General features: G+C 37.9%; 1 protein-coding gene across 4 annotated transcripts in view; it reads left to right on the plus strand.

Annotated features, from left to right (window-relative positions):
- Positions 1-2,745: 2,745 nt before the first annotated feature.
- Positions 2,746-19,938, plus strand: part of LOC148021046 (uncharacterized) — a 40,104-nt gene continuing 22,911 nt past the window's right edge. For 3 of the 4 annotated variants that reach the window (XM_087698887.1, XM_087698884.1, XM_087698885.1), the window contains exon 1: positions 2,747-3,069. In XM_087698887.1, the coding sequence (XP_087555013.1) occupies positions 3,031-3,069 (39 nt within the window). In that variant the 5' untranslated portion in view covers positions 2,747-3,030. Of the gene's footprint in view, positions 3,070-19,938 lie in introns of all 4 variants that reach the window. The other variant, XM_087698886.1, reaches the window with a different exon arrangement.

Here is a 19,938-nt window from a genome sequence, read left to right on the forward strand (position 1 = left end):
TGGTGGCCAGGATATAGGATTCTTGGGGTACATTGACTTTGATTATGCAAGACATGTAGACAGTAGGAAGTTCACATTTGGTTATGTATTCGCCTTTGTTGGAGGTGCTATTTCTCGGATGTCCAAGGTGCAAAAATGCACGGCCCTCTTTACTACCGAGGTTGAGTATGTTAAAACTACTTAGGCTTGCAAGGAGACTCTCTAATTAGGCTAGACCTTAGTATTACTAATGTGGTCTCTACATTGCATTCATATTCTATGAGTGCTATCTAGTTAGCCAAGAATTAGGTCTTCCATACAAAGATGAAATGCATTGAGGTGAGTTACCACTTCATCAAAGAGGTCTTTGAGAAGAGGTCTGCTGACCTTGTCAAGATCTCAACAGACCAATATCTTGCAAATCTACTCATGAAAGTCTCTTAGCAAAGCATTTTGCCTTCCTTAGGAAGTTGATGGGTGTTGGATGAGATGACATATTTTCTCATCTTGTTATACTTATGTACATTTATACTTTGTCACTTTTTTATTATTCTCTTACTTCACTTCATTCTTTATCCTTTAAGTAGTGACATTTGAATAGAGGAAAGGTTGGTCACACATTATGATTTTTGGAGATCCCTCTTCCTCTCCCTCTCTCCCTCCCTCTCTCTCTCTCTCTCTTTTGCTCCTTCCACCGTAGCTCTTGCTTCTGCTCGCGTGCTTCCACTCCAAACTCGCTCCCTTCAATCATATGGGTTTTTATCTTCTCCTATTATTGATACATTTGCATATTTTACACATATTAACCGCAAAGTATGATTAATAAATTTTAACCCACAACATTAACATATGAAAAAATTGCATATTTTAAAAGGGGTTGTTTAATGTTAAAGTCAAGAATAATCAATGGTGTAAACATGTTCATCTAAAAAATTTAATCACTCTATAAATTTAAGGCATATTAATATGATACTTAGAGTACACTAGACCCTGCAAAGAATAAGGAGAAAAGTACCGTTAGGATAATAAAATAAGAGGGAAAAGAGGAATATAAATTGAAGGTGGAAAAGAAATTTAAAGTTAGCTTTTTGAGCAAAAATAGAAAGGCAAAAAAAGAAGTATGCTTTATGGAGAAGCATATGCTTAGTAAGGCTAATAGAGAAAAGGAACGTCAAAAAAGAAGGGGAATGAAGGAAAGCATGGTACACTCAAACTTTTAAAAAAGTGCTTTTCCAAAAAGTAATGAAGCAAAAAAAAATAGAGAGAAGCATGTCGTTCTCCTCCTTCTCTCCCTCTCCACAAAATTCTATATAAACCCCTCTCCTTGATCAATATGGGCAACAATGTTCCACAAACTAATAATGCCTCACCTCTCTTGAAGCCCATTTACACAATCTCTCCCCTCTTAGGCCCACTTATTCTAAGCTCTTGTTTTTCCTTATATTGCAGGAAGTGATTCAAAAGTCTAGGGTAAAATACTTGTTGTTACGAATATTCTCAAATTATTATATAAAATTCTCATTTTATTTAATTAAATTTATGAGGATGTTCACATGCACATTATTTAAAAAAAAAGACTCAAAATACTACAAAATGCCCATAAAATTGGTATTTATGCTTCATAAATTATATTGACTATAAATTACTTAAAAATAGGCTTATAAAATGTTGAACTCAACTTTAGAAGTTTTATTTGTTTTTAAATAATGAACATGAAAATTAAGAATTATAGTTTCTCTGTATCGCATGTTTAAAAGTGCCTTGAAAACATTGTTTTAATGATTATGGCTATTTTGTATTTTGTATATAATGGAATACTTTATCTGATGGTTCTATGCTTGTAAAAATATAAAGCTAGATAGAGTATTGATTATGGTGGTTCAGGCTATTGGGATCTCCAGCACAATAGATCTTAGCATCATGTGGAATGTTGAAAGACTCACCTATGGTTTTTTTTTTTTTGGGGGGGGGGGGGGGAGGGCAAGCTATTGGGATCTCTAGCACAATAGATCTTAGGCCCGTTACACATCAAACGATGGATGTCCATTTCACAAAAAAGGAGGTGTCCGCTATGTACATGTCACACTTTCATTGGTCGCGATATTCACTGATGCCAGACACTCCTAGTCGGGGGATCTCCCCTGTCCTGGAATTCATCTGTGGCCACTGGGCTAAATGACAACACTTTCACATGAAAATTATTATTTTTTGCAGCTGACAAGTATCGAGCCTTCGCCAATCATCGTGCCCTGAAGCATTCATACCACTGAGCCATCCTTTGTCTTGTATTCTTGGCTGCCAACTAGTGTGTAATCTAGTTGACGGACGGATTGCATACTGCCTTAGCTGTCTGGTGGGGCAGTGTGTAATCGGCCTTAGCATCATGTGGGATGCTGAAAGACTCACCTATGGATTTTTTTTTTTTTTTTTGGGGGTGGGGGCCAATAACAAGCCAAAATGAGGGCCAAAAAACCTAAAAAATGGTAATACTTATGTCACAACTAATCAACAATCACCATATAAGAATTTCAAGCCGCATATCTATTAGTCCTAATGACTTAATGACTTGGGCTAATCAAGGGCCATATGTGATGCCTATGTTTTGACATCATGGTGGTAGGATTATGTATGTTATCCTTGTTTGAGTAGTTGTAACCACCTTGGCTAATATAAAGGATCTCTTTTTCAGTGGGGTAAGGGACGAGATCGTAGACCGTTTGTGGTGTGAGGCGGTTGTGAAATGGCAGATAGAATTCAGATGCCCACTACCTCGTCTGCGTGAGAACACTCCTGTGCAGAAATGCCTTAATTAAGGGGGTGCGTCCACTCGTAGGAGGAATATCTGGTACAGTTAGAAGTTCGGTCACCGGTGGGGGCCGTGGCCCAGTGCCCGGCAGGGTGTGGTTCGGTCACGGTAAACGGATCTGTCCAGCGATTTTGAAGGGGGAAGCGCGCGCCTCCTGCATGCATTTTTAGCTTCCCGCAGAAGACTCTCAAGTTTTGCTCACTGCACCGCCGCCGCTTCAAGCAGCTCTTGCCGCCATAGCCGAGATGGTACTTGCACAAGAAGCTGGACCTCCAGCAAACAAGGTAACTTCCTCTCTCTTCTAGCATGTCCACTATATTTCCTTGCGTCTAGCAAAGGCCGTGCAGTAATCTCTCTCTCTCTCTCTCTCTCTCTCACAAAGAGAGTATACTCCCTGGCCTCTAGCAAGGCTGTGCAGGAAAGTATATTTCTCTCTCTCTCTCTCTCTCTCTCTCTCTCTCTCTCTCTTTAATGGTAGAGAAGGAGCTGCTCGGTGAGAATGCTTGTATTATTCTGTCGAAAGAGAGGTATTCGAACCATCCCTATATAAAATATCTACGAACAGGTGCGAGTCGCGACCGCCACCGTTTTGCGGTTGCACGAAGACAAAATAACTCCTCATGCCAAGCAACTAAGAACGGTGCGAGAAGGAAAACGGTTGCGGTTCATTGCCAGGGTGCCTTCCAGACGACGCACATTTGTTGTGCTTGAAAACACTAAGCGCATACGACATAGCATTGATGATTGCATGTTTATATCGAGAGAGAGGGAGAGAGAGAGAGAGAGAGAGAGAGGGAGAGAGAGAGGGAGTTGTGTTGTCTACCACAGCCAGAAAGATTACCGTGCCTCCTGACATGGCTTCTAGACACGCGAGTGAGCCATTCTTGTGCACTTGTGGCAATGTGGTAGTTTGTTGTGCAACTTTACAGTCCCACCATACGTTCTGGAGTGTTCAATCCGTTCTGTGAAAATTGCCTGATGCCACTGGCCACTCCACTTTTGCGGAGGCTGCTTGCACCTCTCAGTGCCGCCTCTCCCTAGCAAGGAGCCTCGAGTTTATGTGCCTTTTCTTATCCCGGTGTTCCTAGTAAATGCAGCTTATCTTTCCTCTGTGCTCGTTCAGCATTATCTAAGGGATATGTAATATAGGCTTTGAATGCATGTGACATAATACGTTTCTATGGAGGAAACCCTTGAGAATATAAACCAAGTAAATCATTTGATTGGATATATTGTACATAAGCTAAGAGCATAAGACAAGTGTTCAATAAGATGTCATGAACTAGAGCATAAGACAAGTGTTCAATAACATGTCATGAACTATAACGAGTGGTGCCATACTTGGATGCCTGTTTGATAAGTGTCTTGTCACTTATATCTTTTTTAAATTCTTTTCTTTTGAGTTGAGAATTATCAAGAATAAGAATAATCAAATTTAGTAAGCGTTGTCAAAATGTGGATTTATTATTTTTAAAATCTTATTTTTATTTTTTAAAATGAGTAATTTTAGACTCTTAAAATTTAGGGATCTTTTAAAATTTAAGACTCTTAAAATTTAGAGACTTTTAATATGGATATTATAGAAATTTTTTTCCAAGTACAATACAAAAATAACTTTAGAAGTTAATATGAGTTTTTAATACAAAGATTGTATACTTTAAATGTTTAACATATATATCTATTGTAGCTCACTCTTTAAGGTATTAATCCTTTTTGTGTGCTAGTTTGACCTTGATATGCTTGAGTTTTAGTGTTACATGCCTTATTGAATTACATAGATCGTGTTAGCTTGCCTATGTTAGTTTGTCATCTCTTGTTTGTGAGCTCTTGTTAGAGTTTGATAGGGACATAGGAGCTTGGAGCTTTGGCAGTTTAGGTGCATTTCTTTATTTGTCAGCTTTTTGTGTGTATTCCTAGGCCAATTATTGGTTTCCATAGTCTGCCTACACTTGTTGGACATTGTTATTTGGGATATTTTTGAGGTCACCTCTATTTTTATGGTATTTTATTTTTTAGTGACTAACATTTATTGATAATCGACCAACATTTATGGCCTCCCTTGATACAAGTTGGTAAAATTTAGGCATCTATAACTATTTATAGCCAATATCCTCATTTGGTAAGCACACGCTCTTTGGCCTTTAGTCTTTCCTTTGTAGGTGCACACTTCAATACTTCGACTCTTTGTGCTTGGTGTTGCTATCGTCATTAGCCTGATTTGGTGCCCTCACTAAGGCTTTGGGTTGCTTGTAGGGACTGATCAATCCATCTTCATTGTATCGGCATTTTTTTCAGCTAATTATTCTTCCTTTATTTTGTACTTTTCTCTCTCTCTCTCTCTCTAATTCTCTCTTTGCTCGTGTTTTTGTTTCATTGCACACTCGCATGGTATCATCGCCGAAGCAAGGACACAATCTAGAGACTCCTTGTAGAAGAGTAGGTTTTCATTGTGGAGAAGCAACCCATGTCTTCTAAGCATAGATCTTTATCTTTTGTTTATTTGTGTTTATTGTCCATATAGGTGGTCTTGTTTGACCTTCCTAATAGCCAAGCGATAGTCTCTGGGTCTCAGGTGATAGCATTCAATCATAGGTGATATCTATTTTTATATTTGCATATCTTGGTAGGGGCGGGAGCATCCTAGTGCAGGTGACAACTTTTTGGTTGCAGTGATAGCTTTTCCTTTGATAGACAATGTATCTATAGTCTTTGTAGTTGACTGCATTTTGTCTTTTTTGTAGTTTTCATCAAAACGTAGATTTCTCGGTGATTGCAAGATCGAAGATATCTTACTAATTTACGAGTTTTGATGACTTAGAGGAGGAGCTTCTTTCCAAACACTCTTTTGAGTAGAGATGCGCTATAGTTAGTGAGAGGAGTCCCTTATTTGCACCTGTCTCCTTTCTATTCATCTTTCATAGAAAGCTTCATTTTAAGTGAAGATACGGTTAGTAATACCCTTGGTTCAAATGCTTATCTTATCTTCTTTATGCAAAGGAGACAAACTCAATAGTTTGAACTATTCATTATGATCGTATTAGGTGTAGTGCATACTCCATATGTTCGATCTATGGGTTCTTGTTTCAACCATTCTCTTTATAAGTTTGCAAGATTTTGTCCTTGTATATGTTCATAGGTTGAAAACCGTGACGGAATTGGAAGAAGCTTGTGTCTTTGTATCAACACAAGACATTTGTTCACAAGATTTTCGTTTGAGAAGAAGTTGTGGATGCTTAGTCTTGATGATTCCTCCTTTATGAAGGAGCAAATCATGAAGATCGAGGACATGAGAGGTGAGCATGCCTCTCTTGGTCAGATGATATTCTCTCAAGACATGGCTATGATCCTTTTGACTTAGTTGCCATCTCTTGAGTTTGATGTCTTCTACACTAGTCTTATCACATGAAGGACCCGCAAGACACTCATATGGAAGGAGCTTTCACCACTTGTCTTGGAGCATGACGAGCGACTCAGAGAAGTTGGGGCTAGTGGTTTTGGCTCCACCAAGGCATTTACTCTAGATGCCGGTGGAAGAAAGAAGGTACATGCCAAGGATAAAAGGTAGGAGGATAAGAAGGATGAGAAAAAGAAGAAGAAGCCTAAGTGTCCACATTGTGGAGATGATACTCATCTTGAAGGAAAGTGTTGGTAAAAGTATTCCCATTTGAAGTCGAAGGAGAAGGATTTGAAGGTTGCCCCGACGATGAGAGAGTTTGTCTTTGTGCATATATTGGTTGAGGAGGATACAACTCTTGCTTCTTTCACTTAGGAGAAGCCTTGGCTTGTTGATAATGGGGTCTCTTTTCACATGTCCTATAGACAAGATTGACTTTAGGATCCGAGTGTCAGAGGGGGCATAGTCACCAATGGTGACAACTCTATTGTTCTCATTCGAGGAGTGGGGACTATTCCTTTGTTGTCAGATAGACGGTCTTCTTCAGTCAAAGCTCTATGTATCAGATTTAGGTTTTAATCTCTTGTTTGTTCATGGTTTTATACGGCTTAGTACTTGCGTGGTATTTACACAAGACGTGGTAACAATGAAGGATGATTTGGTGCGCAGATCGGACGCTGTATGCTCGCGGAAGGTCCCCAAGAACAATGGAACTTTACTTTTTGCATAAATTACAAGGTAAAAAGCATAAACGACAAGAGCAAGAGACCAATTGGGTGCAATCTCCTCCCATGCCTTGTGTGAGCGCTCCACAAAGCATGTATTTTATGTATTATTCATCTTCATGCTCAAATAATAGCCCAAATTACAAAATAGCAAGCTTTTAGCTTTTGAGTTTGCTTTTACACAAAAATAGAAATAAAGCTAATGGACGGTGCCCAAAGAGTCTGGCACGCCCAATACAATGTCCAAATAGAAATAACATAACCGTGCGTCCATGCGCATATAAAATAATAATAAATAATCTATGCCTCAATAAATAGGCATGATAAAATATAGGCGTGGCGCCTATCAAAATATAATCCATAAATCGAATACTCGCTATCCTCCAATGCTTTCCTCCGCCATTGTTGCTATCTCTACACATCAACTGAAGTATTCACAATCGTTAGTAAAATAATACAATTAAACCGACAAAAGTGAATACCTAGCAGTCTTCAGCTACATAAATAAATCAACTGGTCAGAAATAAATCCTAACCTTAATTTATTACGAGTGCGCACTCTAAACTCATAAATGTTTATTAATTTAATATGTATTTTGCGGAATCACCCGCTATGGAATCACCCATGTACACACTAAATTAATGAAATGCCTGAAAAGGACAGGCGTCCCCATCAACTTCTCGCACAAAGAATCCACTTTGTATATGAGCCCCGGTCATCAAAGTTTACGGAATCTGCCGTAAAGCCTCACGGAATCCATCGCGGCATGGAATCCACCGTGAAATATGTCTCCTGGCATCATACCCCCGGGGTGGGATAGCAATTGACCTCAATTGCTATTAGCTCAATGTGGAGCTAACAGAGTGGGGAAAACATTTAAGTCTCTAGCATGCATCCATTGTGCTTCCTCTACAGGATGGTTCTTAAATTTAACTAGATATCTAGAATATCTTCGGCCAGTTCTAGTGGTCATAAAGTCAGTGTCTATGATAGCTTCGGATTCAAGTATTTCAGTCTCTTCCTCTAATAAAGGTGGGTTTTCATAAACAGGATATACAGGTAATTGACCTCTAAATGGTCTCAATAAACTAATGTGAAATGTGTTGTGAATTTTCCAATGAGGTGGTAATTCTAACTTGAATGCATTGTCATTAATTTTATGAATGATCCTAAATGGTCCATAGAATCTAGGGGCTAATTTGACTACTGGGTGTCTATCTACACTTTGTAGTCTACGTTTTTCTATTCTCAACCAAACATAATCAACTTTGAAATTCATTGCTTGTCTTTTCTTGTTGACTTGTTTGGTATATGATTGCTGGGCTTTGACAATCATATCTTTAATCTCATAAAAAATAGTATTATGCATACTAGCAATATCATCAGCACTTTGAATTCTATTTGACAAAGATGCAACGGGTGTAGATAATCTGTATCCATAAATCACTTCAAACGGTGCTTTCTTTGTAGATGTGTGTGGTGTATTGTTATATACAAACTGTAATAAATGCAAATGTGTGTCCCATGTCTGTGGTTTAGAGATAGTATATGCACGTAAAAGATCTAGAATTATGCTGTTAGTGGTTCTGTTTGTCCATTAGTTTTAGGATGAAATACAGATGAGAAATCAATCTTGGTGCCTAGGTTAGCAAATAGAGTAATCCAAAAGTTGTTACAAAATCTAGAATCATGATATGAAATAATAACTTTTGGCAATCTGTGGTTAGTGAAAACAGTTTTAAAAAACAATTGTGCTGCTTGTGATGCTGTTAAAGTTTTCTTACATGAAATGAAATATACTTATTTACTAAATCTATCTACTACTATTCAAATCATATCATGGTTAGATTTAGTATTAGGTAAACCAGTAATGAAATCCATAGAAATTTGTTCCCAAGGTTTAGATGGAATAGACAAAGGCATAAGTAATCCATATTGTTTACCATGATGTCTCTTAACTCTTTGACAAATCAAACATTCAGAAACAAAGCTAGATATATCAGTGTCCATATGCGGCCAATAAAAATCTTCAGTTAACGTACGTAAGGTAGGTATGATACCTCTATGACCTTAATATGGGGGACAATGAATCTCATTCAAAATGAAAGATCGGAATGGAATTGTAACACACAATCTCTTTTCATAAAACATAAATCCATCATTATATGACAATGAATCAATAGGAATCAAGTTATTTTGAACTAATTTATTCCAATCAGCATGAAAAGTAATATCCTGATGATAAGTATCTTTCATAGCAATCAAAGAATCAAAAGATATAACATAAATATTATAAATGGTAGGTTTTCTACTTAATGCATCAGTCACTACATTTTCTTTTCCAGGTTGATATTGAATGATAGGATGAAAACTTTGAATAAAGGATGCTCATTTGATATGTCGGTCAGAGATTTGGGGTTGGTTAAGTAAATGTCTAATACTTTGCTGATCGGTCTTAATCATAAATTTTGAACCCATTAAGTAGTGTTTCCATTGTCTTACAACTGCTAAAAGTTATTTGTCATATGTGGAATATTTCAGTTCAGAAGGTTTCAGCTTACAACTAAAATAGGCTATGGGATGGTTGTCTCGTATAAGTACAGCTCCTATTTCTGATCCACTAGCATCGGTCACTACTAGAAAGAATGATCTATTAAAATCAGGCAATTGTAGGACAGGGGCATGGGTTAATGCATGTTTCAATAAGTCAAAGGATTTTTGTTGATTTTCGGACCAATGTTAGACAATACCTTTCTTCAGAAGTTTGGTCAGTGGTAAAGCAAGTAATGAAAAATTACGTACAAACTTTCTATAGAAACTAGCAAGACCAAGGAATGAGCGTAACTCATGCACGTTTTTAGGTACATGCCAATTTAATATTGCATCGATTTTTTTAGGATCAACTTTAATTCCATCAAATGATACAATATGACCTAAATACTCAATTTCTGTTTTAAAGAATTCACTCTTTTCAGGATTTGCATATAGTTGATTTTCTTTTAATAACTGAAAAACCAATGACAAATGCTCATAATGTTCTTTCTCATTTTGACTAAACACCAAAATATCATTAAAGAAGGCAATTACACAATACTGATATTTCAAAAATATACGATTCATCATTCTACTAAACGTAGCAGGTGCATTAGTCAATCCAAATGGCATCACTAAAAATTCGTAATGACCAAACTGTGTTCGAAATGTAGTCTTGAATATGTCAGACTTATCTAGTCTCACCTGATGATAACCAGACTTAATGTCTATTTTACTAAATATAGCAGATCCTTGTAGTTTGTCCATAAGGTCATCAACTCTAGGAATAGGATACCTATTCTTTACAGTGATCTTATTTAAAGCTCGATAGTCAATGCACATACGATAGGTATTATTCTTTTTCTTGACTAACAGAACAAGTGCACCGAATGGAGAACTACTAGGTCTATTCAATCCTCTATTTAGTAATTCCTCAACTTGACTCTGAATTTCTTTTTGCTCTATCTGGTTATGTCTATATGGTGCTTTGCAAGGTGGTTGTGTGCCAGGGATCAAATCTATCTTATGGTCTTCTGGACGTGAAGGAGGTAAACCAGGTGGTAGGTCTTCTGCAAAACAGTCCTTAAAATGTGCAAGAAATTCTTTATGCCTAGGGTGCATATGATTTTCTTTTACTTGCAATTCATTTATCCAAATGAGATAAGATTTACTACTCTTGCGTAATGCACGTTTAGCTTGAGTATGCGAAAGCAGTGGAAAAACATTAGATGCATGTATACCATATAATGTAATAGATTTTCCTTGAAAATTATTATTCATTGAGTGTGTGGAATAGTCTATATCTGGGTTATGTTGGTGACGCCAAGGCATACCTAAAATAATGTCACTCTACTGTAATGGAACAACTAGGAAATTTCTTCTTTCTGTGTATTGATCAATTTGAATCTCTAAATCATGCACTTTCTGTGTACCATTATACCTAGTGCCTAAGAATGTAGCTTTGATGCGGTAATGCGTAGGTACAGTCTGTAACTTCAATTCTTTTACTAATTTTGCTGAAATAAAATCATGAGTGCTACTGTCATCATGTAAAATAATCTTTTCTTTTCTATGCACCAAACATTTCATAGTCAATAAAGAATGTGGAATAGACATACATGGCAAAGTATCCTAAGGTGTAGTAGTGTCGTCCTCATCTTCAGTGAAATCAGGCATATCTTCATGTTCGTCTTCGTTCATTGCTCTAAGGTAGTTAATATGGGCAGGTGGCTTCTTTGAATGACAATTTGCTGCTAGATGTCCAGGCTGGTGGCATTTATAGCATACTATTGGCTTGGCTTTGGTTACATTGTTTGCAATGGCGGGAAGTCTAGGGACATTAGGGTTTGGCTGTGGAATAGGCTTAGGGTTTGGATTGACATTAGATGGTAAAGTAGGAGGTTTTGCCCAATTTTTACGGAAAGATGAGGAAAAGAAACGACTTGGATTAAATCTTCTAAAATTGGAATTGAATTGCTTAGATCCATAATTACCATTGGCTTGGAATTGCTATGGATGTCTGTCTCTATCTCGTAGCTTGTATTCAGTGTCGTGAGCTAGTGAAATGGCGTCTTCAAGAGTAGCAGGCTTGAACATGTTAACTTCGGCGTAGTAATGCCCAAGGAGTCCAGACATATACTTGCGCTTGTGTGTCGCTTCAGGTACGTCTTCAAGCATGCGTAGCTGGAGTAATGCATTCCAAAAACGCTCTGTATACTGAGGAATAGGCTCACGATCCCGTTGCTGAAGAAGATCCCATTGCTTAATAGCTTTCTCATGAAATTGTGGAGGAAGGAAATTCTGCATAAACTTCTTCTTGAAATTCTCCCAAGTATCAGGACAATCTATACTCTTGCGTACTACAGTCCACCAAAGAGATGCTTTGTCCACTAAATGATTAGTGACACACTTGATTTTATCTTTTTCTGCATAGGTTTCCTCATGGAAATAGTCGTCAAACTGACTAATGAATGCTATAACAGTTTTTCCTTCTCGTATGCCATTGAAAGTACGGAATTTGAAACTTCTTTTACTTATCTTTGATTCCTTGCGGATGGTTTGAGCTTCAAGAGTTGCGTCGATGGTACGTCGAATAAGATCTTCAGCTTGAGATTCTTCTTTGTCGGTAGATGCTCTTTGTAAATTTGCCAGTTAAACTTGCAATGCTTGCCTAGCCCTTCGTTCTTCTTTCAATTGCATCATGATTAAGTCCAGCTTTTGCTCCATCGTGGGTTCAGGTAAGTCGCCTTCAGCCATAAGATCATCCATATGTGGTTCCGTCATTCTGCAAAACTCAAAAGATATTTCTCACTCAAAATCAAGTTAGCGGGATGAGCGTAGCTCAAGTTCGGGAATACAAGGCTTATGTATTTTTGGGTATAGCTTTCACAATCTTCGAAAAATCTGCGTTTTATCCTTCTTCGTATGCTGAATATGCTTCAGCAAACCTACGTATGGGTAGAGTACCTTCCAATGAATAACTTTGCAGTTCGGAGTTTCTGCGCAGGAACAGTCATTCTATGAGTTTTGAGCACAAGTCAGTTTTGACTCCAGTTGACTTGTCTGACTTGCAGAGTTGCAGACTTATGTGACTTGCAGGATTTAGACTTGAGAGACTTGCTGAACTTGACTTGAAGAACTTACAGGACTTGTTGAATAAGTAACTTTGAACTTGAGTAGTTGGGAAGTGTAGAAACTTGCTGAATAAGTAACTTTGAACTTGAGTAGTTGGGAAGCCTTAGTAAACTTGGTTTACTAAGAAGCTTTGGGCTTCTTAACCAGTCGACGATTTTTAGGACATATTCATGTCCTTGGCGGAATTTTTGCCGCCCTGAAGATCCTCACGCCGTTCTTCAACGATTTGTTTATTTTAAAGCTTTTTTTGAAGCTTCAAGCTAAGCTAAGCTTTAAAACTTTAAAACTTAAGCCTTGAAGCTTAAGAAAAGATATGGCTTATCTCTGTTTATCCACGATTTGTAGAAGAGGATGTAGGAGTGGTCCTCTGCCTCTGCAGACCAGTCCCTCGCGATCTAATGATGGAAACAGGGGTTCTTGATCGCCAGAAGTCTACCTGTATCGACGGTACGCGACGAGATTGACCGTAGAGCCCGATCGTTCCAGGAGCTCCGCCTCCACATGAGATGGGTAGCGATTGGAAGCTCTTGATCTCAGCTTCGCTCTGATACCATTGGTGCGCAAATCGGACGCTGTATGCTCGCGTAGTGAATGCCGGAAGGTCCCCAAGAACAATGGAACTCTACTTTTTGCACAAATTACAAGGTAAAAAGCATGAACGACAAGAGCAAGAGACCAATTGGGTGCAATCTCCCCCCATGCCTTGTGTGAGCGCTCCACAAAGCATGTATTTTATGTATTATTCATCTTCATGCTCAAATAATAGCCCAAATTACAAAATAGCAAGCTTTTAGCTTTTGAGTTTGCTTTTACACAAAAATAGGAATAAAGCTAATGGACGGTGCCCAAAGAGTCTAGCACGCCCAATACAATGTCCAAATAGAAATACCATAACCGCGCGTCCATGCGCATACAAAATAATAATAAATAATCGATGCCTCAATAAATAGGCATGACAAAATATAGGCATGGCGCCTATCAAAATATAATCCATAAATCGAATACTCGCTATCCTCCAATGCTTTCCTCCGCCACTGCTGCTATCTCTACACATCAACTGAAGCATTCACAATCGTTAGTAAAATAATACAATTAAACCGACAAAAGTGAATACCTAGCAGTCTTCAGCTACATAAATAAATCAACTGGTTAGAAATAAATCCTAACCTTAATTTATTACGAGTGCGCACTCTAAACTCATAAACGTTTATTAATTTAATATGCATTTTGCGGAATCATCCGCTATGGAATCACCCATGTACACACTAAATTAATGAAATGCCCGAAAAGGACAGGCGTCCCCATCAACTTCTCGCACAAAGAATCCACTTTGTGTATGAGCCCCGGTCATCAAAGTTTACGGAATCCATCGTAAAGCCTCCGGAATCCACCGTGGCACGGAATCCACCGTGAAATATGCCTCTTGGCATCATGATTCTACATGTGCGGCTCTTTGGACAGGATCCCAAGAGGGTCGGCTTTACATGTTCATAGCCTTAGTCGTGAGGTCTTTCCATGAGCTTGGGCTGCTACTACATGCTTGTTATGGTCATCTCAAATTTGACGCTATAGAATGGGCTTCTTGGAAGAAAATGGTGGAGGGACTTTCTAACTTCTCTTCTATTTACACTTTGTGCCCTAGTTGTTTGAAGAGCAAGCGCTAGAGGTAGCTACATGCCTAGGTCTCCTCTAGAAGGGCCTCTATCCTTTGCTTGAGTCGGTTCATACTGACCTTTGCGGCCCTATAGGTACGGCCTCGGTTAAGTATTTGATGCTAATTGTTGATGACTTTAGTCGTTATGTATAGCCTTATTTTTTGGAGTACAAGACCAAGACTTACTCTCTTTTTTGCGAGTAGAAGGTGTTGGTGGAAACACAGATTACTTCCTGAGTTCGCGGTTTTTGAGCAAATCATGGTGGAGAGTTTACTTTGAGGGATCACGGCATTCGGGTGGAGTATATCCATCCGAATACACCTTTCGAGAATGGTGTTTTGAAGTGTGCGAATGGGACCATACTAGAGATGGCGCAATCGATGTTGGAGCATTGGGGTCTTCCTCATCCCAAAGGGTGGCTATTATGGTTCACATCCATAATCGTTCTCAGACTTCTGCTTTATAAGACATGACTCTTTACGAGGCTTTCTTTCGTCGAATGCCCTTTGTGTGTCACTTTTGCATCTTTGGATGTGATGCATTAATTAGGGATGTGATCTTTGATGAGGCTTCGGTCTCTGAGGATCCTATTGATGGTTCTAATCTTGGTGATTCTTTAATATCAATTGATCCTCCTCTACCCTCAGTTCCTCTCCTTTCTTCCAAGTTGCCTCCTAGTATCCCTTATCTTTGGCTCCTCCCTCTCCTCCTTCTCCACCTTCTACTTCGGCTTTCCTATCACCTTTGATGGATGCGACTACTTTTTCTTCTTCGTCATATACTTTTATCCCTTTAGTCTCTCCTTTGGAGTCTTTCAAGGTTGATCAATTGTTAGAGGGGGAGTCTTCTTTAGATGATGAGTATTTATTTTCCCTTGGTGAGGGGGAGTCCCTACCCTAGATCATGGATATTGGAGGCTACTTAGTCTCTCTCGTAGCAGGATGGGCTATTTGGGTCTCTCATGGGTACCAAATACTCATGTAGGATTCAAGTGTTTCTCACATTTTTGCTTTTTCTATAGATCCATGAAGTTTAGCTTGCTAATAGACCTAGTGGAATAGTTCACTTTGTGTGAACTATGCTCTTATGTCACAGATTCTTTATGCTAGTGAGACTATTATAGTTGAGGAAGGTCTTTCACATGATATTTGGTGTCAAGCAATGCAGGAAGAGTTGAGCGTAATCAAACTTAGGATTTGGTTCTGCGACCCCTGAAGTGGAAGGTGATAGATGTGAAGTGGGTGATCTACAAGAGTAAGTACCTTGTAGATGGCTCCTTGGGCAAGCACAAAGCTAGGCTTATCGCCAAGGGTTTTGCTCAGAGCAGCTTACGACTATTGGGTTGTTTATGTCAAGTTTTTCTTTTTGAATGGTGTCCTTGAGGAGGAGATTTATGTTTCTCAGTCTTCAGATTTTCTTGTGCACGAGAAAGAGGACAATGTCTACATTTTGTGGAAGGCCTTGAAGTAAACTCCTCATACTTGGTACTAGAGGATTGATCGATTCTTTCTACAATGTATCTTTGATTGATCAACTCATTCCCCCATTCTATATTTCAAGGTTTAGGGTGATAGGTGTATTTTGCTTGTTTTGTATGTGGATGATCTTATTATTATAAGAAACTCTACTCAGGAGATAGATCATACTCCAGAGATTTTGCGATAGAAGTTTGACGTGACACATCTTGGCATCCTATATTTCTTTCTTGGGTTGGAGATCTATCAAATGGCATTGAGCATTTTTATTTCTTAGTATAGGTACATCTTTGAGTTTCTCTTGGAGTTTGGTATGGTCGATTGTGGGCCTCTTTCTTGCCCCATGGACCCACAGTCCAAGCTTTTGGCAGTAGCCGAAGCTCCCCAACGGATACCACCCATTATAGGTGTCTTGTTGGTTCTCTCATTTGGCTTATGCACACTTTGCGAGATGTTTCTTTTGTAGCGGCATTGTTGTCTTCTTTCATGAAGACCTACTCAAGAGTATTGAAAAGCGGCCTTGTGCGTTCTTCGTTATTTACAGGGGACTCGATCCTACGGGATCATGTATAGAGAGGGTTTTACTCTCTTTGGTTGGAGTGATTTTGATTGGACAGGTAATGTGGATTCACAACCATTCACTACAGGTTATGCCTTCTTCCTTGGATCGGGAGTTATCTCGTGGAGTAGCAAGAAGTAGTCTATTGTGGCTTTTTTTCCTATAGAGAGAGAATATTATGCATTATGTTCTACAACTACGGTGGTAGTTCGGCTTTACTGTAGATTAGTGGAGATTAGTTTTCCTCAGTTTGGATCTACAAAGTTACGTGTAGACAATGAGAGTGCTCTAACTCTGGCAAAGAACCCTATGTTTCATACTCGCATGAAGCACATCGAGGTTCAGTATCACTATGTTCGAGAGTGGATCCTAGATTTGGAGTTAGCGGTGGAACAATGCGGCAGATCTCTCCACAAAGCCTTTGCCCAAGGTTTCTATGCCTCATCACATGAGGTTGTTGGGTCTCTAGATCCTTCCAAGATTTGCGAGGGGGTGTTAGCTTGCCTGTGTTAGTTATGTCAGTCTATCATCTTCCGGTTGTGGGCTCTTGTCAGAGTCTTACAGAGACATAGGAGCTTTGGTAGTTTAGGTGTATTTTATTTATTTATTATCTTTCTATGTTCATTTTTAGGCTAGTTATTGCTTTTCATAGTTTGTCTACAACCGTCGGACATTGTCATTGTTATCTAGGATTTTTTCATGGCCACATCTATTTTTTTGGGCATTTTATTCTTTAGTGACCAGCATTTATTATTGGTCGGCCAACATTTATGCCTCTCCTTGGACACTTATAGTTATTTATATCCCTCGATAGATATACTCTTCAATCTTTAGTCTTTCCTTTGCAAGTGCACGCTTTGACACTCCGACTCTTGTGCTTGGTGTTGCTATTGTCATTAGTTTGATCTCGTGTCCTCACTGATGCTTTGGGTTGCGTACAGTGATTGATTAGTCCATCTTCATTGTACCAGCATTCTTCTTCAGTCAGTGCAATATTCTTCCTTCATCTTTTGCTTGCTCTCTCTCTCTCTCTCTCTCTCTCCTCTGTGTATGTGTTTCTCTTTCGTTATACACTCTCATAGATTGAAGTGTATATTAAAAAAAAAACCCATGGGACTTCTAAGGAACCCTTTAAAATTTAGGAATCCCCCTAATATGGATATTATGCAAAAGTTTGTTTTAGAATTTGTAAGAAGTAGTGTTAGAACTCTCATATGAGTTTCTATATAAATATGTGTACACTTTGAACATTTAGTCTATATATACACATTATATAAACTTTTCATGATCATGTCATCGTGTTGATTGTAATTGTTTATTGTGATTGGTTTAGTTCATATTTTAAAGCATTAATTATTTCTATATGTGAGTTTAACCTTGATATGCTTGATTTCTAGTTATAAGTGTTTTAGGTAGTAGATCATATAGGTGGAAGTATATACTATCTTTCTTCTAATCCACTGTGTTGGTCACAATAACATGTAATCACTCATAAGTGACCAGGTCTAATTCATTTTTCTAGATATCTATCTATTACTTACAAAGAGAATAAATTAATAGATAATTGTTTGTATAAGTAAATTAAAAGGATATAAATTTTTTAACTGCATCTTTTATTTAGCTGTCCTTAGTTAAAAAGCTTCTCGACATGGTTGAAGAAAATATAGGTAATCCTTAATAAGTTTATCATCTATTTACTTTGTATTTATTAACAATAAATCTTTGAATTTTAATAAAAATTTCGTGTTAGAAGGCTACATTTTGTGGTTCAATCCTTGTGAAATAAAATTTATTTAGGTCTCAAGAGTTGTCTTGATTTTTCAACCTTTGAAAGATCTTTAGTAATGGATTTCTTTGACTATAGTCTCATATAAGACTTAAGCATACTTAGTTGAAAAGTATTGTGCATTTTATAAACAGAAAGCTTAAGTCAATAAGAAATTTTAATTATTTTGTTAATTACCTTGAGATGTTAAAAAATATTTATGAGAGAGCTTAGGATTAAAACTATTTATTATGGGTAAATATTTGAATTGTAGCAATAATTATTGGATCACAAGGTCACTTTTTGTGGTTTGATTCTTGTGAAACAAAATCTATTTAGGTTTCAAGGTTATTTTGCTTTTCTAACCTTTAAGATATTTAGTAATAGCTTTATTTAATTTTGGTGTCATGTAAGACTTAAGCAAACTTTCATGGAAAACTTTGTGTATTTTTCAATGAGTACAAAGCTCAAGTTGATAAGGAATTTTGTTTGTTTTGTCAATTACTATGAAGGGTTAAAGGTATTTATTATAAAGCTTTAAAAAATTAGAAGGTCTTGTACCTCAAATACCTCACCATAATGCTACAGGATGAGTTGGTGGTGGTGGTATTGTTGCTTTTGTCTTCTCTTTCTCTCCTACTGAGGATCAATGGAAGTGGGACTCTAAGAATGCACATGTCCTATCTTTGATTGCCTTGTCAATGAAAAGGGATATTATTTTGCATATTTGGTTTTATAGGACTTCAAAAGCAGCTTTTGATATGCTACTAGTGTATGTTTGTAGCACGTAATGAAGGTAGGATATCTTATCTCCACAAAGAGTTGACTAATGTAAACATTGATGAGGGTGAAAGTATGATAGTTCACCTCACATACATACAGGATTTGCGTGAGTAGCTGTTTAATGTTGATGAGGTCATTCAAGTCGCAAATAATAACCATCACATTGAACTCACTTCTTGAGTCGTATCTTGGATACCATACTTTGTTGATGTTGTCTTTGAGGGAGAGGGAAGCAACCCCCTGCATTTGTGAAATCGGAAAGCCTCTTGCTATGTGAGAAACACACTTGGAAGAATGTTGCATTGTGTTCGGGTGTTGTGGCTATGCTTGTAAAGAACAAAGGCAAAGGGAAAGTCAAATAGAATGTGAAAAATTGCTAAAGGATGATGTTGGACAGCCACCAAATAAGGTTGCCCAAGACACAAAGAAATCCAAGAAAAAGGAAAAATGTTGTTATTGTAAAACGTTTGGTCATTATATTGATGAATGTAGGAAGCGATTGGTCAAAGAAAAGAAAAAAAGACTCTGTTTTCGGTTGTCCAAAAGATATTGGCTAGTAGATCTACTGATGTTGATGCTTCATCTAACTTTGTGGAGGAGGATTTGTATTTCTCACATGCAGTTTTGGTCCTTAATGGTTGATTCAACATTTAATTGTCAAAAAAATGACTAAGAGAAAAACGCTTTGATACCATGTCAAAAAAATGACAATAGGGTTTGCAGAGAGATGGTGTGTGTATGATAAACATTGAGAAAGAAGAGAAACTAAAGAACGCATGGATATGATGATGATGTATTAAATCTTGCTATGAGAAGAAAAGCTAATACAACGGAGCCAAAGCTCAGAAGGTGATTGCATTGTCCTGTTAGAATTTGGCGGCAGCACCTGTGGAGAATCTGTATAGTGAAGGAAGCGAAACATAGACTTGCGAGCATTGGGCTATTGAAGTAATCACTGGAAGGTGAAGGACAGTTGTTGGGGGAGCAAATTGTAGTTCTTTGATGTCGTCGGAGATAAAGAAAATAATCACCAGTTGTGGAAGGAGCGAACCGTAGTTATTAAATGTTGGGAAGATGGCTTGGCTGCAAAATGTAAATGCCAAAGATGTGTGAGTTGTTAAACACAGATG

Source organism: Lygodium microphyllum, chromosome 18 (genome assembly GCF_053477565.2).
Source record: "Lygodium microphyllum isolate KBCC chromosome 18, Lygodium_microphyllum_v1.1.10, whole genome shotgun sequence".
Classification (NCBI taxonomy): Eukaryota; Viridiplantae; Streptophyta; class Polypodiopsida; order Schizaeales; family Lygodiaceae; genus Lygodium; species Lygodium microphyllum.